This window comes from Sinocyclocheilus rhinocerous, unplaced genomic scaffold (genome assembly GCF_001515625.1).
Source record: "Sinocyclocheilus rhinocerous isolate Xijiao unplaced genomic scaffold, SAMN03320098_v1.1 scaffold498, whole genome shotgun sequence".
Classification (NCBI taxonomy): Eukaryota; Metazoa; Chordata; class Actinopteri; order Cypriniformes; family Cyprinidae; genus Sinocyclocheilus; species Sinocyclocheilus rhinocerous.
This window is the reverse complement of record NW_015633594.1, coordinates 745,753-768,651: the sequence shown is the minus strand read 5'-3', so window position 1 is coordinate 768,651 and position 22,899 is coordinate 745,753. Positions and strand designations below refer to the sequence as shown.

At 37.3% G+C, this 22,899-nt stretch overlaps 1 protein-coding gene across 1 annotated transcript; it reads left to right on the top strand.

Moving 5' to 3' along the window:
* The first annotated feature begins 4,311 nt into the window (after window positions 1-4,311).
* LOC107744721 (src kinase-associated phosphoprotein 2) lies at window positions 4,312-21,699 on the top strand. The gene is made up of 13 exons (XM_016558541.1): window positions 4,312-4,555; window positions 5,286-5,391; window positions 5,491-5,516; window positions 6,873-6,971; window positions 9,060-9,140; window positions 9,206-9,289; window positions 9,395-9,519; window positions 9,607-9,670; window positions 9,762-9,872; window positions 10,159-10,236; window positions 13,214-13,329; window positions 21,006-21,108; window positions 21,428-21,699. Exons 1-12 carry the CDS (start codon window positions 4,516-4,518, stop codon window positions 21,096-21,098), a joined length of 1,023 nt encoding a protein of 340 aa, XP_016414027.1. The 5' UTR covers window positions 4,312-4,515; the 3' UTR covers window positions 21,099-21,108; window positions 21,428-21,699.
* The last annotated feature ends 1,200 nt before the right edge of the window (window positions 21,700-22,899 follow it).

Below are 22,899 nucleotides of genomic sequence, written 5' to 3'. Positions count from 1 at the left end.
TGCCACTGATATTTTGTCTCACATTAGATGTAACTACAAATAATTACAAAATAAAATAAATAGTTTCACCATCATTAGTTCTTAACCGTGGCTGGTTTATCATGTTTAATCATTCTGGCGACTCGAGCCATTTCTGTTAATGCCATAGCCTACTCTGTGAAGTGCAAGTTGTTGTAGGAAATTCAATTGTGAGGATACCAATACAAAACTACATTTATAAAAGACCACTTCAGTGGTACCTCGAGAGGAGTTTTCAGTGAAATCTAGCTTCGGAGAAATCTAGGATATTTTCCAAACATCTGACGCCACGTTGCAATCGCTGCGTATGTATTGAAATGGAAATGAGGCCTAGCGGCCAAGAGCTCCCACCGCACTGAGGCATTTGTTCGAGCCGCAGAATGATCTAAGTCCTTGTATTAAGTCAGGCTAACTTTACACCCACAAAATGTAGGATTTATATACTATAACCACCGCAGACCCACTGATGTCGTTATATTATAACTTGAATCGTGGTCTGACGGCTTTTCGGTTATTATCAAAGTAGTTTTGAAATGCTCTTATCTTCCATTTGATTTATTAAATGATGTTTGCACAATATATTATTTAGAATTTTCAATCACACACAAAAAGAGTGTACAGAAAAGCCCCTTTATGGAATTTTACAAAACAAAGCTCAAAATTGTTCAGGCTCTAAAGGCCTTGCGCCAAATGAAGCCTGAACAAATAGTTTGACTGACGTCCTTTGACGAGACCAAACACGTGATCGGCATTCTTTAACCAGGTTAAAGACTGAGTTGAGATTTGACACAGAGAAGGGATCCACATCCAACTAGCTACCCCAAAAGAGATTTTTGCATGATAGGCAGGGAAAGGCTTAGAATTTATAATTATATATGTACAAATTCTTTTAACTTTTTTTTTAATAATTCATCTTTTTTGTTATTACAATTTTGAAAATCACTGAATAAAAATAATGTAAAAATGTAACCCTCTCATAGAGGCAACGTTTTGCATTCTACACATATACATTTTTGGAAGTCAGCTGTTTACCACCTTTGTGGCAGCACACACCCCATTTCTACTGCTGTCCTGGATAAACCAAATTTGCCTTTCCATAGTGAATATGCATCACAGTAACTCTTATGAGCCACTACTAGGACCTGGTATCATTGCAGATACATTTGTTAAATTATGGTATTGCACGGACACTTTAAGTGTAAGTATCTGCTTACTCCTGCCATATAGTTTGACAGTCATGAATTGAACAATCAACTGTGCCTTAATGCAAACTGATGTGAAACCATTTGGTATGCATAATATGCACATGTAATTTGGGGCAATGTTATTTTCTCAAGTGTTTTGCAGCCTAAGTTTATGGCTTTGGTTAGTTAGCCTGACACATTTTTGGTCATCCTTGCATCTACAAGGATCGACGAACAATCTGTCTGAAGCAAAATCCTTGTCCCGACAGCTACATAATGCTTAAAGAGGGAAGGCCTATGCAGTGCTAGTCCACTGACTCAGGCTGTAATGTCTATGCAGGCATTTAAAGTCAGTGCAGTCAGACTTCAGCTGGTTTCCATGGAAACCTTGCATTTAACATTGGTGGTCGTTTTTGTCATTCCTATGCAGGTGGGCTTCATGCAGATATTCTGAGGGTAGAGCGAAATTAGAGCAGAAACACTAAATATAAATAGCACGATGCATGAAAATGCAAACCGTATATATGAATTTTAAGTGTGCAGTTATCTAATGCTTATACCAACTAAAGGAATGGTTCACTCAAAAATGACAATCTGTCATCATTTCACCCACCCTCATGTACAAACGGTATGAATGCCTTTCTTTTGTGAAACACAAAAGAAGATATTTTGAAAAATGTCCAGTGTTGTTTTGGGATCCACTAGTTTTCATTGTATGGACAAAAACGTTTGTGTGTGTGTGTGTTCTGCTGAAGAAAAAAAGTCATTAAGGTTTGGAATGACATGAGGGTGCGTAAATGAAGACAGCATTTTAATTTTTGATTGAAATATCCCTTTAAAGTTTTAACCTTTTAAGGATCTGAATCAAGTAGAATGGATCAAGTAAAAGGCCAACCACAGCAACACCACAGAATACAAATGAACAAATTAGCTCTATGAAGCATGATATTATCTCATAGATCATGTTTATGGAATTCCTGAGGTATGCAATTATTCTTCTTCTAGTTGCACTTACGTGGTCTGCTTCTCAAACACCTCTTTTCATCAAACATAAAGTGTTTTTCCTCCTGGGGCTGCAACCGAGGCCTCAGTATGTAATGTTGAATCAAATGACTAGCACAGGTTCACTCAGAAACACTGTAAAAGCCTCATGAATAAATATACGGTCATTAATAATCAAAGAACTAAAGCCCTGCCAAAGAGACACACAGATACGACAGTTACAAATGTACAATTCAGGTGTAACTTATGACTGATGCATTAATTCTTTTGTTGGCATGAAACATTAAATGTAAACTCAAGGTTCAATCCCAGACTTTTTTCTCTCTCCAGAAACAGGTGGTGAAAGTGGTGTCAAAAAGTTTAAATGTTTAAATGTAAGCTAATTCTAAGTCTTTTAAAAACAACACCTGAGCAGCCTAATCCCTCAGAGGCCAAGGGGCAAAAACACCATCTCATCCATCACAAAGCTGAACTTCACAGATACCTCTGCACCCTACAGGCAGTGTGAATAACAGTGGCAAGAGCGTGCCCTCAGATGTTCTTCCTTCATGTTCGGAGGCTGTTCAGGTGGTCTGATTCAGATATGAATTACCTGTCACATGTCATAGTATTTGCTGGTGACCTCGCCCATCTCAGGTATGTTTTCAAGTCTAGTATGTCTTCACGCAGCTGCCATAAACCTTACATTTCAGTATTGTTTGGGCCCAACAAAGCAATTATTCTCCACCAGCTCTCTAAAACAAAACCAAAGCAAAGGAAAATGTTACAGGCTCAAGTCACAAGGTTGCACAAGGCTTACAAGAAAAAAAAGGAATGAATCAGAATGTGGCAGTCTGTGGTTTCCATATGCACAAAAATGACAGTGCTGGCTACCACAGAGCCATGTTGACCAAAAATGATTAAAACTCTGTTTTACCCTAGAGAAAACAACAAAGTATAATGCTAAAACTCTGGGATGAAGAGAAGTACAATATGTCTAATTTAATAAAGATGATGATCACTGGTTATGATGATACTCATGTAAAACTGCATTAAAACACTCACACACATTCCTCCATTTGTGGGTTGGGGCCAGAAGCTGAGACTTGTGAACTGAGGTGAGTCCAGATCAAACAGGCTCGGCTGAGGAGCATGAGATATGGAGCTGCTCCCCTCTCCTTCAAAAGGTCAAAGGGCACTTCACCTCTCTTTCTCCCTCCACACCAGATGGATCTGTGACCAGGTCAAATGAGGTTCAAGCAGTGCTCAAGCCGAGCGAACAAGCAGGCAGGATGTGAGTGTTGAATATCAGCCAATACTTTCATAAAGTAAAATTAGCCTTTTATTCTTTCATTTAAGTCATCCCTATGAATAGCTTTATTTGCTTATGTGCAGAAACATATCACAACAAGTCTTGTTAGCAAAATATGGATCTAATTATTATGTGCAAAATAACTTTCCATATTACTTTTATTTATATATATATATATATTGGACCCAAGACCAAATTCCACTCCTTATCATTCTCTTGGAGAGGTATTTTGAGAAGGTGACACAGTGCAGGTCTCCTGGCAGGGATCTGTTCTCTGCAGTAATCTCTGTGAAACAGCAAAGGAGCACAGACAGAGCACACAGAGCCAGATGGAGATGGATAGCTATGTGTTTTCCTATGAAAGCTGTGCATCACCCCCATTCTTCACCTGTCTCCCTCCTCTGGATAAGTGGGGCCCACTCCAAACAGCAGGCCTATCTAAAAGGGCTGAAAGGTCCTTAGATCCTCTCACGAAAATCCTCTAATGCACCAACAGTGAATATATATAAAGGTACAGAGGGCAAATAAAAAAAAAATAAAAAAATAAAAAACACCAGACCATTCAGCAGTTACTTACCAACGTCTGGAAATGAGGACTGCCTCTTTGGCTAAAGAAGTAGTGAAGCTTCTTGTTTTAGATTCAGATTAGATTAGATCATATGGGCATGCTGTATCTGTTTTTCCGTTCTCATGCTAATAAAAACATCAAAGGTGAATCTTATCATCGTCACAGAATTCAGTGAATGTGAATTCGACGAATAATGCAATAACATTACTTATTTAAAGTGTATCATTCCTGTAAAATCGTGCTCGTGAAAGTGGACGAGGAAACGTGTGAGTCCCCAGTGCACTGTTTAGTGTGAGCGGCACTCTAGTCAAATGTTTCTGCTGGAGCAGGCGTGATGAATAATACTGTCTAATTTGAATAGTGGTTTCTGCAGGGTCTTGCCTCTTCCGTATTTCACAGTCCACTTGAAACTTCCGTGTTTCGAAGGCTATTGGGTCAAGCGGTTTATCACAATGAGATCCATCCCGGAAGATTTAACGACTCTCCTTTCAGGTAACTTACTATCGCAATATTTGGATTAAACAACAGTTGATAAAGCGAACTTTTAGGGCTCGAGCGCAATCAGAATATATTCGATTTTTTTGTCTCTACATTTATTTCTGTTCATACTTGGCTGAAAAGAGGAAGTTTAGTCTACCGACAGACGCTGAGAATATTTCCCTGTAACGTTAGTTAGAGCATGAAGTGGTCTTTGTTTACTTTTTCTGAAGAGGAGGCTGGGCGTGAAAAGATTTATTTTGTGTTTTAACGTGTTGTTTTAATTATTAAGTCAGCAACAGGCATTAAAGTTGAGAGTTTATGTTGTTAAGATTCAACTGCAGATGAAATTACTATTTTTCTAGTTCTCTAAAGTTTGAGTCGGTAACATAGCCTACCTGTTGGAGACTCCAGCTTAAGAAGCGACGTTTGAACACGGTAGATAGTTTCTAGCTAGTTTACGCGTATTAGATGGTTCAAGGTTGTTATTAGCTGGCTGACCAGCTACCATGTTCCAAAAAGCAGATTGACAGTAGTTGTTTCTGACTAAAGACCAGTTTAAGATGTGTTTTCCATCAGGGATGTAGCCTAGGCTATATTAAACTGATCAAATTGTCATCAGTTTGGAACAGTCGAAAGTTATGCTCCTCAAACAGTAAGTGCACCTGTTTGCTTAAACCTAGGCTACCAATTGAGTTCAGGAATTCAAGAAAGGCTACCCTCATAAAACAGTGTCTGTTTTCAGATCTGGAAACCTTTTTAACGGATGTCCTTAAAGGGGAGACTTTGAGCAAAAAAGCAAAAGAGAAAAAGGATGCCTTCATCAAGCGCATTAAAGATGTAAAAACGAGGTACGGCAGAATGTGTTCATGTAATAACTATAACTATTACCTGATATGTTTGTGACTCTATGGATAGTATTAAACAAATCCAAATTATTTGTGTTCCAGCTACTCTCAAGATTTCAAGGACAAACGTAAGTTAAGTTTTGATGTGCTTGTAGTATGCTTGTGTTATATGCGTGTGTCTGGGGGAGGGGCTAAAATTCAAGCATGGTGAAGTAAACTATACTTCCCCACTATGCTGTAGTCTACTATGTGCTTCACTCTGTCCTGCTTAGCTTTCATTCTGTACATTAGAACTTTAACTCTTCATGATATGTAAACATCGTTGCATGACTAATGTGTGTGTGTGTGTGTGTGTGTACACTGTTTCTCTTCTAATGGGAACACATAAACAGAGTGCTTTAAAAATAACATTTAAATCACCACATAACTGTTCACAGATCAGTTTTGTGTTTCCTATAAATTTAAGGTTGAGATGTGGGTAGAGGGCAGAGTTTGGTATAGCGCTTTACAGCAGCACTATTACCACATCACAGTGTGAACAGGAAGTTCTTTGCTCAAATTCAACATTATGGCACAAACATATGCATCATTTTTGCTTTTCCATCAGCTCTTTAATAGTAATTATATTGTAAGGGAATGTGATTCAATCAGGCTATAGTGTTACAAGAGATCTGTTTATCTTCCATATTAAAAGAAGAGTTCACCCAAAAATGAAAATTAGCTGAAAATGTACTCACCCTTATGTCATCCAAACTGAGCTTGTTTCTTCATTTGAACACATTTGGAGAAGTTTAGTCTTACATCACTTACTCACCAATGGAAACCTCTGCAGTGAATGGGTGCCTTCAGAATGAGAGTTTAAAAAGCTGATAAAAACATCACAATAATCGACATGTAATAGACACCACTCCATCATTTATTGTCTTGTGAAGCGAAAGCTGCTTGTTTTTACGAAACAAATCCATTATTAAGGCATTTTCTTTACTTCAAATCATTGCTTCGGTTTAGTTAATGAATGGAAGTTGTGTGGATTATTGTGATGTTTTTGTCAGCTTTTTAAACGCTCATTCTGACGGCACCCATTCACTGCAAAGGATCCATTGGCGAGCAAGTTAAGTAATGCTAAGTTTCTCCAAATCTGTTCCGATAAAGAAACCAGCACATCTACATCTTGAATGGCCTTAGGGTGAGCACTTTTTCAGCAAATTTTCATTTTTGGCTGAACTATTCCATTATCCCAAATCTCTGCAAAGTTAGTGCCACTCAAAGCTGCCAGCGACTGGGAGATCAATGGTTCAAGTATACTTCATACTACCTCCCAGGCACCATGTCCGAAATTCCTGTGCTGTCAGATATCATATCTGCAAGAAACATACATAATATCTGAATTAAAGAATTTTAATGTGTCATTCTGGTGGAATATTGAAAATGTGGCCTCCTAACTTCCACTTTTTGAGAATGCTGATGAAGACTCTCTTGTGTAGGAGATGAAGAGTTTCCAGAGCCTGATGAAGCGGATACCAACGACGGTGGATCGCTGCACTCAGAGCAGACTGACAGGGATGAGGAAAGCGCTTATGATGGTGAGTGGAAAATTGTGTGATTTATTTAAAAGTGGTACAAGAGAAGAGAAGCATGGAGCATCTGCAATTGTTTTAGAAGAACTTGTGAGACAGGAATATCATGATGTGACAAAGATCTGTCCCCTTGAATTCTTTCCTGGAAGTCAAAAGGATGCTAAATTTGTAATTGTGAATATTATGAAAGAAACACAGCAGTGTATTCTGTACACAGATTGCATGTACAGAATTCACATAAATTAAGAAAAAAAAAAAATATATCTCTCTCTTCAGTTATGAATGAATCACTTATCATCTTTTCTGCAGCCTCAGCTGTCATAACACAGTATCATTGTGGCAGTCCTTTGTCATGTCCTGTCTAGAATTTTTTAGTAGTGGTAGAAGAACACAAAAGCTGAATGAGGTGCTTGAAAGATTGATGTAACCCGGCAACAGGCTCAGGAACGGTTTGAAGGCACAGACGTCAAGGGTTTAGCTCTCTTTTGTCTCTGAGCAAATGGTTTATGGTCTGCAGCCCAGACAATGACGCCCACAGCCAGTCAATTTAGGCTTCTGTTTTATTAGCTTCTGCTAAATGAATGCTGTTGGTAGAATTTATTTAATAAAATCCAGTTCATCCGACTCATTTCGAATCATGCCTCATATCTGATTATTGCAGTCAGAAACTCATAGAATCAGAAGGGTAGGATGCAGGCTGAGAGTGGTTTGTATGTATGTATATGGTAGGAAGAAGTTTACTGCTATAGTGCAGTCATGTGTTTTATAGGTCCTTTTGCCCTGCGCTTGCCAGAGAGAACAGCTGTTCAGCTCAAAGATAGGACCGAAGCCTCTTAGTGCACACTGCAGAGCTTAGGCGAATCAAAACGGCATTTGGAGATTGACCAAAAAGTTATTTGAGCCTATTTATTTTGGACGAATGTACTAAAGCAAGGAAGTTATGAGCTTGTGCAACCATAATGCCGCTATTTGGGTAAAGGCAGGGAGTTTGTCATTTTGTGTGAGATTTTGTTTTCATAAAGAAAAAGAAAGTAAAAACAGACTGTATTTGTTGAGAGTCAGAGCTTCACCTCTGTCAGAGCTGTGAGTTTTTACTCTATTTATATATTCAGCACATGAAAAGGAAGCTCATTTTATAGCCGAAGGTGAAACATGTTGCCACTATTTATTTGCGGCCTTTAGCGACCACATTCGCTTTTGAAGTTAGCATTGTAACAATTTTTTATTTATTTTCAAATAGAAAAACAGCCATTGTAAATTGTAATGTTTCTTAATATTGCTGTTTTTGACCATTTACTTTTTTACTTTTTGATCAAGTAAATGCAGCCTTGGTGAATATAAGAATCTTCTTTTAAATAATCTTTGAACAGTAGTGTATATACATTATATATGTATTATTTTGTTTTATAATAAACAAATAAAAAAAATTCAATAAGGAAGATGCAAAAATCAAAATGATGCTCTGTGCCAATTCCTATTTTCCAAAATGTCATCTGTTTTAATTGTTTTGCCAGTATTTGCTCCAAAAGACAGCATGATTTATGTTTTCTTTGCTAGTGCTTCTACCAGACATTTTTCTAGCAGATTTAAGAGAAATCCGCTCCAACACCGAGGGTGTTCAGTTTGCTTTTCACAGTCAGCGTGTGTCATGCTCCCTTGACAGCACTTTATACATAACTGCAAACATTCCACAATTGCCTGTGTCATTCATAGCACTGTTCTGCTCGCTCACACTCATCCAGCAATGCAATGGTAGTGTGTGCACAAGAGAAGGGAGGGTAGTGTAAACGAGAGGGGAGGTTTGCTTTGAAAACAGACCATGCATCTGTTTCACATACTGCTGTTCCTGACAGATCGATGAGTGAAACTCTATCCAGGTTTGAATCTCTGCTAACGTTAGTCTTGCTTGACATTGACTTTTGATTTTTAAACCTAAAGGCATGGAAGTAGCTTTCTGGCTGCCTTTAGCAAATGCATTTAATTTGTTGTGAAGGCAGGTGCTCCTCTTTAAGGATTCTTGTCCAGCACAGCTAGCACTGCTCATCATAAATAAGCTGAATTAAAATATAATAACTTTCTGTTTGTTGAAATCAGGAGTTCAACAGTCTCCTCCGGTGGCAGCTCAGGAACTTCAGTCCATTTTGAAGAGTGGCTTTCTGGAGAAGCGCAGAAAGGGTAGGTTACTGCGTTAAACAGGTTGTTCATGATAAAAAAAATAACCTCCCTTCAACTTCTTATAGATCACAGCTTCTTCGGCAATGAATGGCAGAAGAGATGGTGTGCTTTAAGCAACAACATCTTCTACTACTATGGCAGTGAGAAAGGTGGGAAAGCTACTGTTTTTTGTTTTCAACAATAAACATAGTCCTGACGTCAGTTTCTCTTTTCTGGAACTGGATCATTCAATAATCTACACTAATCTTCACTAGATAAACAGCAGAAGGGAGAGTTTAATATTGTCGGATACACTGTCAAAATGAACAACACCCTGCGGAAAGATGCAAAGCGAGATTGCTGCTTTGAGATCTCAGCTCCAGACAAGCGTGTTTATCAGGTTGGTCACCTCTCATACCATGTAAAAACATGCAGTGTTCATTCATATCCTCAGATCATTATCTCTTACAATACCTTTTTCCCACAGTTCTGTGCTGTGTCCGAGAAAGATGCAAAGGAGTGGGTGGAGCACATTGATTTTCTGATTAAAGGTAGGACTGTACATCAGAAAAACACTGTCTGCTTAGCAGGTGTCATTTATAAAACAAATGCATCATGTTTTGAATGTGTTTTCACTATCAGACATGGGTGGAGTCATTCCTGAAGATGAAGAGGAGTATGATGACTGCTTAACTGTGACCCAATCATCCATGCCTGCACCAATCGATGATGACATTTATGAAGAACTCCCTGGTTTGCACCTCAACTTATTATATTATATTATATTATATTATATTATACAAACTGTTTGTCCTATGTACGGTTGTGCTGATGCTGAAGTATTTATTTTATTTTATGTTTTATTTATTTTATTTTATTGTTATTTATTTAGTTTTGATGTTGATAATCAGTTTAAATAGTCATGTAAAATCCCCTGAGGGTGATTGCTCTATGTATGTGGTGGATAATGGTTATAGCAATTTTGAATTTGGTATATCACTCTCCGCTCTGACTGGTTCATCTATTCTCTCCCTCTCAGAGGAAGATACACCCCAGCCTGCTAAACCAACAGTGACCCTGGCCAACAAACCCCCACCACTATCCACCCCTATGACAGGTAATTACCACTAGGTCACCAGGCCTGTCCATCCCCTACCTGCCCTGCTGTCCCATAACACCACACAAACTCCCAGATCTGCCTGCGTGGCTATCATTTGTCTCCAACTTTTTTTAATCTAAAAAGGACAAAGATGGGGGGGGGGAAAAAAAGTAAGGGGGGAAGTCTTGAAATGACAACAGAAAAAAGAATGCGGAAGAGAAGCAATGGATAGTGCAGGTACATATGGATTTGGTGAAGTAACCCTGATGACAGCAGTGGGAAGTTAGTCTGGACCACAGGAAGGGCCTTCAGGAAAAGACCTGGAATTTTTTACTGAATTATTGCACCGTTATTATTTGTTTCTTAAAGTAATGATATTTAGTTTATTATATTTGTGTTCATTGGTAAGATAAACGCTAAACAATACTCTCGCCATCATCTCAGTTATTATTTTAAAGCGGTTTAGTGGTTTTTCTGTGCCTGTGTGGGGAAGCATGTATCCTGCCGAGTGCTGGGCACTGGGCAGGGGTTGGTAGGTTCTGGCAGGAAGCTGACTCTATTGGTGCACTGTGGCCCACCATGGCCCTCTGCTCCAGGCTCACAGCACAGGAAGTCCTGCTGACAGTAGCGATGGCTGAGACAGGATCTTGTGACAGATGCTGAGAGGAGGAGGCCAGCTAGAGCACTAGAGAGAGCCCCAATGGAGGGAAAACTACATGCTTAACACATCCTAGAAAGCAAAATTATCTTATGAATTTTCCTTATTAGTGTTTGTTATTAACTTTTGATAATGTTTTAAAATCCTGGAAGTGATTGCATTAATGTGGACTCCAGTCCAGTGCAGCAGGTGTAATACTAATGCTGGGTTGTTTTAAAATGCAGCCCTGAATAAAACCTTAAAGCAGCAGTGGGTAAGGTTATATTTAGAAAATAATTAGAATAAGCTGCCAAATCAGCATAGCTGGGAATCTGCCAGCAGTAATGTCTGTTGCAAGATATTTACCTTTAGGCGTATTTTTTTTTTCTTGATATGAAAGCAGTTTTACTAAACACCCACTCATGGTGCTGCCATTGGTAATACTAATGCTGGGTTGTTTTAAAATGCAGCCCTGAATAAAACCTTAAAGCAGCAGTGGGTAAGGTTATATTTAGAAAATAATTAGAATAAGCTGCCAAATCAGCATAGCTGGGAATCTGCCAGCAGTAATGTCTGTTGCAAGATATTTACCTTTAGGCGTATTTTTTTTTTTCTTGATATGAAAGCAGTTTTACTAAACACCCACTCATGGTGCTGCCATTGAGTTGACAACATAGATTAGTAAATATGAATAAATAATGCTCTACACCAAGAGCCAAGAGCAAGGGCAGGTTAAATGTAAACCCAAGAGCAAATATAGCTGAAATAACAGATTTACAAACTGAAATGTTTCATCCAGAATGCTTATGTTTTGAGATAGAAAGTAAATGTTCTTTTGAAAGGGACTGAAACTTTGCACAAGACTAGAAAAATCAAAAGCTTTAACAAAAATATGGCTTGTAATACAAGTTACAAGTTAACTTACAACATGGTGTGGAGTCTTTCATTAGAGGGTTCTTCAGTTTGCATCTCAACTGGCAGGAGCCACAGCAGTTTATACTCTCTGCTGCCCACTAGTGAATCTTTCTGAGCCAGAAAAACACAGGGGAGTCTTCAACCAGGAACCCCTTGGTGGATAAAGAATTTTAGCAAGGCCATAAAATAATTAGTGGATAGTACCATGTTTATGTATTTACATAATCTTACATTGCAAAGTCATTAAAATAATGATTATTAATTAATAGTATCATTTCCATGCATTACATTTAAATTTTACTTAAAAAATTTAATATGGATGAGAAAACATTTAGCTGAACCCTAGTTTTGGTTAAAATGAACTTAAAGAGGTCATATGACGTTGCTAAAAAGAACATAGTTTCGCCTTCTTTCTTTGCGTGAACATTTGGGCGGCATTATGCAAATCTTTCCAGATAGTGACCTAGACATGTGGGGGCGTGTTAGAACGAGCCGTTTTAGTTAGGCGTGGCTGACTCTTAACTTTTATAAAGAATATCTCTTTGGATTTGAGACTTTAGTCTTTGCAACTTTACAGATCTTCTTTATGCACCAAGAGCTTTGAAATCGCATCATATGACCCCTTTAAAAGTGTATTTGTGTTTATCACGTATTTTGTCTTTTTGCAAAACATTTTTTGAGATCAAACAACAATCGGTGGACCCTCTGTTAAAGACCCTTGGCATACACCAAACCACCATTGCATGAAGAGAATTATGCACTGCCATTCAAAGATTGGGGTCAATAAGATATTTTTAAGGAAATTAATACTTTTTTTTTCAGCAAGGATGCATCAAATTGATCAAAAGTGACAGTAAAGGCATGATAATGTTACAAAAGAAAGGGGGGGGGGATCACAGTTTCCACAAAATTATTAAGCAGCACAACGGTTCAACATTAATAATAAGAAGAAATGTTTCTTGAGCAGCAAATCATTACATCAGAATGTGACACTGTGACACTGTAGACTGGAATAACGACTGCTGAAAATTCAGCTTTGCATCACAGGAATGAATTACGTTTTAAAATATATTCAATTAAAAAACTATTATTTTAGGTTGTAATAATATTTCACAATATTACAATTTTTACTGTATTTGTGATCATATAAATGCAGCCTTAGTGAGCAAAAGAGACTTTATTCAAAAATATTAAACATTTTCACTGACTGCAAACTTTTGAACAGTAGTGTACATACATAGACAGTGAGATTTCTTTGACAGACAGATAAGATGTTCAGAGACCAATCCAACAACCTAATTTTTATCCCTATTTTTACAGCCCTTCATGAACATTTTGTGATGCATATTGAGTTCAGAACGATGCCCCGTTCTTTCTTTAATAATTAAATTATTTTTCTAAATAAACTTCTATTTAAATTATGTTCTGTTCTTTCTTCTGCAGCAGTGAACAAAAGCACAGACTACGCAAACTACTTCCAGGGCTTGTGGGATTGTGCTGGAGATCATCCGGATGAGCTGTCCTTTAAGCGAGGAGACACCATCTACATCCTCAGCAAGGTAAGACAGGAGCCACGGCCTGGAAACGTACAGACTTGCCGCAGTTGTCACAACCCACGTGATCGAGGACAGAAATACTACAGCATGAGGTAAATGTTTATAACCCTGCCCTCTCAGACGTCAAAAGGAAAACATGAATTTGCAAAAACATTCTGTTAAATAAATACACTGCGACGTCTGGATAACACATTTGAGTCAGATGCAGAAAGGTTAGATCTGGGCCTGTTTGCACAAACTGCCTTGCTGAGTGTGGAAGTGAAGTACACCCTCTCCCTGTGCACAGTGATGGGATTAGTGTTGTCACTACGGAAACCATTTTAGTGCTCTTGGCCCTGAGCAGAGCAGTCTGGCAGCCAGTGGCATTCTGTCACCTCTCTCCACATCTGCCCACTGCGTTGTGCGTCTCCGAGCTCATTTGTGTGTGGGTATTTCAGTATTGGAAGACGGCTCAATGCCATGTTCAGTAAGGGCAACCGTACGCAGATCTTTAGCTTATACACATCTCAGCCAGTCACTATTTATGGCTGTAATGGTAGTCTGTGTTCTCAGGAAACGCTGAATCCACCTCTCTATTCGTACCAGGTGTGGTGGAGAAGTGCGTTTGGTTAAAAACTTCCCATACCTGTCAGCTCCGATGCATAGGCTGGCTGTGCAGATCTGGGAACTGCCCGTGGGGTTTGTACCTGGCTAACAGAATTAGCTTGATACCTCTCAGGGCTACTTAAAACTGGTCAGGCTGCTCCGTTCCCAGAAACAAACTGGGTATCTTGCGGTTTGTCTACTTAGCACCGATTGCCTTTCGGAGAAAGAACTGGAAAGCTTAATCGTGTTTGTGCTTTCACGTTTAGAAGAGAGGTTTTGACATCATGCTGGTATTTTCATATTATCTCTGTTCTACAGTATAAGTGATTAACTGTAAAGAACTTTTTGGGTCAAAGAGGTACTATGTAAGTGTCCATGATCTAGTTTAAAGCTAGCAACAAATTCTTGTTTGTTTTAATGTTGGTTTCAAATGAGTTTTTAAAAAAACTTAAATACCATTTTCAGGAGAAGTTTCAATGTGTAATGTGGCATAAACATTTAGTTTGTTTCTTTTACCTTTATTTAACCAGGCAGCTTAATAAATGTAATTTTTACAGTGACAGACTGGCAGGAGACAAATGAATCATTATATAGAAAACACAGAGATAAACATTCTATATAAATTATATTTTTTTTCAAGGTAAAATGTCATTATATAAATATCATGAATTATTATTTCATATATATCATTGTTTTCGAGGAGTTGCACCACATGACATTTTACAACCTGAACTAATCTTGCCTTATTATAAAAAAAGTTGAACAATGTGATTACTGACCTTGACACACACAAGTCATGAAGATCTGCAGGGGTCCTCTCTGAGATATCACTTACTGTTTGGTTTTCTGCTTGTTGATTGTCTTCGGTTTTGTAGACAAAAGTTTTAAAAACATTAATAAACAGTGACGTAATTAAATTTTTTTGTGTTAAAATATTCTAAGAAAGGTTAATTAAGGATTAAGCCAAAGTACTTAAATGGATTGTTCAACCAAAAATGTAAATATTGTCTTTTACTCACCTGTAGTTCCTAACCTGTATGACTTTCTTTCTTATACAGAACACAGAAGATATTTTGAACAATGTTTGTAACCAAACTGTTTTGGTGACCATTGACTTTCATTGTATGGACAAAAAGTATAGTCATTGTATAGACATTTCTCAAAATGTAATCATTGATGTTCCACAGAAGAAAGAAAGTCATGCAGGTTTGGAACAGAATGTTCTGGAGGTTTGACAGAATTTAAATGCTTGGGTCAACTGTTCATTTAATACATTTTTTTTTAAGTCTTATTTAAAAAAAAAAAAAAAAACTTCATTATTCTATCAGGACAATTGTATCATCCTGTGATTTCTGACTTTGTTCCCCCTCAGAAAATATCTAAATTAATTTAAATACAGAAATTAAAAACATGCTCATTATAAAATAAGTATCTATTATGTGTGAATTACATTTTGTAATGACTTTTTTAATAAATTAAAATATAGGACAAATCAAAGTGTTGACCCTGTGTATGGGAGTATTATTCTAGGATTTCAGTCTTATGGGGGATCAGCCTGTTATTGAAACATGATCTGATGTGTGTCAAAGGAATATTTATTGCTTTAAGGGTATGAGGTAGCGATTTGAAATCTTGCTTGACTGACTTTTTTTTTAATAAACAAAATTCCATCTTCTTATAAGTATAAGTATAATCAGTAATGGTGCCATATGTGGTTGATAGAAGTGGGTGGCTGTATACTGAGATACGTATATATATATACCTATCTATACCGAATATTACTGCCATACATATGTCGACAACAGACACAGACTAGAACAAATGGATTTAAAAGTTAATATGATAAACCTTTTTTATTAATTTTTTTATTAAATTTTTTTAAATGACTGGTAAATAGAGGATTCAAATTAAAATATTCTCTGATGTCTTTCTGCTGCATCTATTTTCAGCAAACATGAGATTTTCAAGTGACCTGACAGCTTACTCTGAGATTTTTAGGAGGGCTGAGATGAAAAATAAGGCCTAGAAATGCCTGTGTGTGATGTCATCTAATGTGATCCATTAAGTAATGGTGAAAGTTTAGGTCTCCAGAAGTGATTACACAGGAAAGAGGCTGACACATAGAACTGCTGAATACAGCTTTCCATAATTCTATCCAATTTATTTATATTCATTTTACTAGAGACACAGAAATGTGCAGTAGCAAGGTAATGTATCTTCAGGAGAAGAGAGATGACATCCCAATTTCACCAGTGGCTAAAAATCCATAATTTGTAATGGATATATAAAACATGCCAATGGGGAAGTTATCTCATTCTGTTAAAAGTCAGCAGGCTGTCAGAAAATGACAGAATATGGTCTGAATGGGATCCAGGGATGACTGCGTTTTTCAGAGCAAGTCTGCCATCTAGTGGCTAGAATGAATGCAGTGGCATTTTTTTAAAATATATGTATATATATATATATATATATACAAAAGAAAATTAGCCTTTTGAAAGACATAATTGTGTTTTTTGAATTTTTATTTTATTAAAGACACCATTAAGGCTTCTGGTTTTGTATAGATAGATAGATAGATAGATAGAGAATATATATGCATAATGCTCTTATTTTTATTTATTTGTTTTCTTCTAAGGCAGTCTGTTTCAGGTAGGTTGGGGTGGAACTAAAATAGTAAAAATCATTGTCTCTGTACAAATAATAACATTAAAAAACACACCATTAAATCACAGGGCACTTTTTTAAAACAAAAAACCCACACCATTAAATCCCATTTTTATGAAATACACATGAAATGTATTGCACTGCATAAAAGAGAGAAGCCTAAACCCAGGATGTTGCCAAACGATGCTGGGAAAGAACTGCTCGACACAGTCCAATGATGCTGTGTCGTATTTGTGCCATTTTATGGGCACTATGCCGGCTTATATTGCAGGCACTCTTTTGTAGCGTAGCCCCTTCCCCCTTCCTTCAGCCATGCTTGTGGATGACCGTAAAGCCGGTGTGGGTTTAGTGTCCAGCTGTGGCTCACAGGCCATTCAGAGCAGTCTGGGGAACAAGCCAGTGGGGCTATTAGTGGCCTACCTCCTTCCCCTTGGCCATGCAGCAGCTGCAAGTCTAACACCCCACCCCACCTCCATTTACCCCCCTGTCCAGACCCTCAGCGGCTCTGAAAGGGTATTGACCATCAGACCAGGGGGAGGTGTCAGGGCCCTAAATCACACACACCACACTCTCTTCTTTTCAAAGCAGGCCAGTGTGTGCTGTAAATGATGCTTGGTCAAAATAGTGCGTCACATGGTCCGTCTGGGGTCCAGAAGCATTGTAAACCTCAAAGACCCACATCATTTTGTTGTTGTATATCTTAATCATGCAGGATTTTAATTATTCAGCTTACATCAAGTGAATTATACATAAAGATATTTTAAAGGTCATTTTAGTCAGCTAAATGCTAATTTAGGAAATCCATGTGACCTTGCATGCCGGCTTCCTTAGATGGATGCTGGATAGTCGTGTGTGGGCATGTAGAAGGAGTGTGAGGTCTGCATTGCTTTCCTGTTGCAGACTTATTTGTCACCCTCACCTTCTAATCTGACCCTCCTGCACGCGCACATATTCGCACAGGCGCTGCCCTGTCAATGAGGTGTGTCTGTATCAAAGGACGGCTACAGGAAGCTTCCGCTTCACCCTTTCACATGTGCACTTCCTGTCTTGTTTCACACAGCCTGGACAACTGCCCTATGAGGTGTGTGAATCCTGCACTTTAACACGTTATTAAATGTTTATATAAATGTATATATTTATTATAAAAAGTGTAATATTATATAAAACATTAAATATAATACAAATCGTTTTTTTATTTAAAGCAATTAATTATTAAGCATTATAAGGAAAAATATTAATTAATTGCAAATAATTATTAATCATTAAACTTGATTTGTATAGCATAGTGGTTCTCTACATGGGAACCAGGACCTATACTAGGGGACATCAGGATGACTGTCAACAATTCTGTGTTTTTCTGTCAATATGGGGTGCTGTGTGTACATTAATGAGGAAAAAAAATTAACTTAAATGATTTTAGCAAATGGCTGCAATATAACAAAGAGTGAAAAATTTAAGGGGGTCTGAATACTTTCCGTACCCACTGTATATATATATAGATAGATAGATAGATAGATAGATATAGATATAATTACATGTAGATATTAAAATAATAACTATAATCTAAATGAAAATGCTACAGAACACAAAATCCAAGTGTAAACTGAAATTTAATTCAATAAATTGTTTTTCCTGAAGAACATACAGTTTTTGACATTTCTGGAATCACATGGTTAACTTAATATATCAGTGCTCCCAGTTTCTGTTAATAGAAAAGTCTGAAAACAAGCAGCTTAAAAAAACACCTGGGGCCAGTTGCATAAACAGCCACTTTTAAGACTGTGTCTTAAGAAATAGTTTGACCAATTAGCAGTTAGCCAAGAGGTAATCAGTCTTACTTTTCTGACTCAAATTGGGCCATGCTAACTTTTTGTAGCTGACTTAAAAAAGTTATGACCAGCCTTGAAGAAAACAAATTAGATGACTTACGTTTTAAGACTAGTTTAAGCAGTTTATGCAACCAGCCTTTAGGATCTACAGTTCTGACATTATTAGAATGTATAAATGGAATATATTCTAAATTATATTCAAAATCTAAGCTTTACAGATAGCGGAAGATTTATTGAAGTCTATATGGTCTTTTAGCAAAGTGTTTCTTTTTACTCTTGTGAGGAGGACAGTGCACACTGAGGACAGTTGGCGGTGAAGAGATGCTCTCCATTACAGTGTGTGTGTCTGCGGCAGCTGTCAGCAGCTGCATAACCAGACCTGTGTTTTATAGACAGATACGTGCACGCAGGCAGTAAGAGGTTTGCTGGCCGGAGCTGAGCACTATACATTATACAGCAGGAATCACTTAGGCTGCCGGGGTCAAGTAGGGGCCCACAAACTTCATATTTAACTTCAGATGGGTATGATTCAAACCTCATTGCTCTTTCCGAACCATGCAGAGAGAGATTTTTTTTTCTCCGTCAGTGAGGTGAAAGTTGAAGGCAGACAAGCAGTGAGTGTCTAGTCAATTTTAGGGACATCAAAGACTTGAATGTCAGAGAGAGAAAAAGGCTATAAATGTCAGTCAGAGTACACTGGATTGAGATTTTTCGGGGGTTTCACTGTAGCTGACCATTCTTTTCAAGTACAACAAACGAGTGTTCATGTGGGAACTTTCAAAAACATGCAGAGCTGAGCATGCAGATTGGCAGCCTTGGCCCTCTGATGAGTGAGGGCCCCACTAAGGTCCTCTATACTGCCCTACAAAGGCAAATCACAATAATTACACCAAAGCTAAAACTCTAATTGAGTTGGTATTTTTACATTTATTTTTCTCAGTTTTCTTGGAATCTGAACAAATTGAGCCAAACCTGTCTGTCACATAGACAGATCATAGAGACCCCATACTGTGTTCGGCCTTTGCAAAGTAGTAGAAGATTTTTGATTTGAAAGTTTTGGTGCCAAGGACTCCCAGATATGATGTATGCTTTTTATGGGACCCCCTTCCTAAAATATAAGTCAGCTTTATTTTCAAGCATATAAACCAGTATAAATTAAGTGTGATTTTAAAGACAACTAAATAATTGTTTCTCATTGCACTACCTTTCAAAAGTTTGGAGTTAGAAAGATTTTTATAAATGAATACTTTTATTCAAAAAGGATTAATTGAACTGATCAAAAGTGACATTAAATATATTTATAATGTTACAAAAAAACTATTTGATTAAATAATTTATTATTAAACGGCACAACTTTTTCAACATTGATAAAAACATATTTAATTGAACTAAATTAAATATGCCAATTAGCTATTATTTATGATAAAATAAATGCAGCCGGCATTGGAGAACATAAGAGACTTTTTTCAAAAACATAAAAAAATTACCAACCCCATACTTTTGAATGGTAGTGTGTTTAATTGAATTATATTTATTATATTAAATCAGTTAAATTGGTTATAGTTACTTTTTATTAAGTTGATAGTGTTTCTGAAATTAACATACTAACACAATTTTTTATATTTAATATATTTGAATTCCATATTTGTTTATTGATTGATTTTACTTCCTTATTTATCATTGTTATTTAGCAAAACTGTATTTAGATTTTTTTCTTGATTTTCAACCATGTTTAGAAAGCAGGATAAAATAGAAATATTACCAAATTTGTATATTAAACATTAATGTTTTATGCACACATTAACTCTGACAGATACATTTTAATATGCATTTTGTGCATTTTCTGGGGTCCCCAGACCCCAGTTTGTCCAGTTCTTCCAAAGGTCTGCTGGGAAATGGAGTTTTATTTGGTGGTTTCAGTGCGTCCACAGTTCATTTCAGTCAGTCTCCTCTCACTGCTTCCCTACATTCTCCTTTTTGAAAGAAAGCATGATGCGGCTTGATAGATCTGCCTCAGTATAACCCCAAAGTTTAGAAGGCATCTGTGAGAATCAGAGTATCGTGGATGTGGAGAAAACGCTTTGAAGTGAATGGCACTGTGTGATCTGTTTGTAATTATGGAATAAAGAAAGAGAGACGGATGGACGGATCTTATCTTCTTCTTATCTTTATGGTTATCTTTTCCATGAGCTGGAGAAGAGCTGATCTGTCTCTGTACCGAAAAGAAAAGGACTCTGTCCTCGGGCTCACAGATCTGTTGTGCTTCATACGAAATATATCTCCCGTTCACATTCTCTTGTGTAATCTTTATAGGTCCTATGGGCCTTGTGTCCTTGAATTGGCCTTGGAAAGACAGACAGGAGGATGGGAGGGAGACAGAATGGGGGGTAGGGATGTACGGATAGAGACAGTATGAGAAGAAAATGAGGAAAAACCTGAGGATGAACGGGTAAATGAACAATGTATTGACAGATTTAATTCCCCTGAGCGTTGACCTATTTGACCTCGCTGATTGTGTCACTGCGCTGATTGGTCTCAACAGTGAGTGGGTTTAATGAATGTCGGTTATCGGTTGTCTTTTTTTTTGTGTGTGTTTTACAGGAGTACGACTTGTTTGGCTGGTGGGTGGGGGAGATGAAAGGGGCCATCGGAATCGTGCCTAAGGAGTATCTCCTGGAACTGTACTTGCTGTAAGGGGTCTGAGGTGAGTAAATGATCCTGGAGTGGCAGCCTATGTGCCTTGTTTTTCTCTGTTGAAACCTAACCTGTTCATATCTGGGGGTTTTTATACTGTAAAAGTGATTTTTGAAGTTGTAAATAAAACTTATAAATGATAAAAAAAACTAAACAAAAAACACTTACTATTTCAGTCATTCCACATCAAAATTTCATTTTTAATTCAATGTGTTGCTTATGTTTCTTTTTTTAATATTTGTGAAATTTTCTAGCAATTTCTGAGTGAAAATGATTTCCAAGTAAATCCTGCACCATTTTTTTAATTGTACATATTTGTTCGTTTCTAGGAACCTCTGATGGTCTGCTGTTGTAGCTTCATGTTCCGCAAGCCGCTGTCTCTTTCTGTGTGTTTCTATTAGTCTGTGTGATATGTAAGGCAAACTACCAGTTCAAAAGCACAAGTAATTGTAAAATATGTGCAATGAAGGATGTGATGCTTATTTTGTGCAAATTATTTAATTATCACGTGCTGTAGTATTTAATAGATTGATTGAGTGAATGTAAACCTCTTTTTTTTTGTCTTTCAAAGGCATTAAGTTGTAGGTAAAAACAGTATGAAATAAAGCCTATGCGTTCACAAAACATTCTGCAGTCTTTTTTAGCAGTTTGTATTGTAGCCACTAGGTGGCAGCCGCGTATAACGTTCTTTGTAATGAGATTGCGTCAAGTAATTTCAGAGCAGATGTAGAATGTCTTAATTTGAGACTCTGTTTGCTTCCTCCATAGGATCAGACAACACAAGACAGGTTTCTACACAGGCTGTAAGTGCTGTTTGTATGTACAATCACAATGTAGCAGTATGCCAGGAACTGATGGGAAACAAAATCTCTGACCTTTTTATGCAGAACATAACAAACAAATCAAATAGCAGTTATTCAGATGTGGAATTAATTATCAGCTGTAGGAGAACTGTTTGGCATATCGGATCGTATCTTCATGGACCGCTGCATTGACATCCACAAATATCTGGGCACTGAAGTGAGAAACTTAATTAAAACACATGTCAGGCCGTTACCTTCTCTGCCAAGAAGAATGTATCCGAACGAAGTGTTACTTTAGCATATTAACGTGCTCAGCCAAGCTTCACACAATAAATACTAACGACATTTTAATTTGATCATTACATAATACTGTATTATAAACCAGTTGATAAACAATTAGACTTGGGCCTGCTGTTAAAGTTGAGCAGCATGGAACAATTTCAATCAAATGTTGACACCTTTTTTAATATGTAGGCTACATCTTACGTTTTTTAACGTCTTCAGCCAGATCTGAGAATACTAGAATCTCAAGAAGAAATATTTGTGTCATATTTAATATCAAAATCAGAATATAATTAAGGAATTATATTTTATATTACATGTCCTCTTCATCTGAAACTTTTTATTGTCATTATTATACATACAAAAAATATTTTACTAACTGGCCATTTAAATGACATCACTAGTCAGTACATTATGATTACTTTGCAAATGTACTTGACAGTTTAAAGCTGCAGTCCATAAGTTTTGCCTCTTTGTCGCCATCTCTGTTTGAAAACCTGGAATTGCAGCTGTGTGTGGAATTATCTAGCTTGCGTGGGTTGTGAGTCGGCGCGGCTTCAGTGCGGATGAATCTAATGTTCTGAAGAGTATGTGTGGCTGTCAGTCACCGCACCAGTGTGGATATTTACTGTACTTCGCAATCACAGATTCTAGCCTAAGTCTTGGAATATGACCCAAATAAGAATTTTCACCGTATATTGCCATCTGAACAAGTA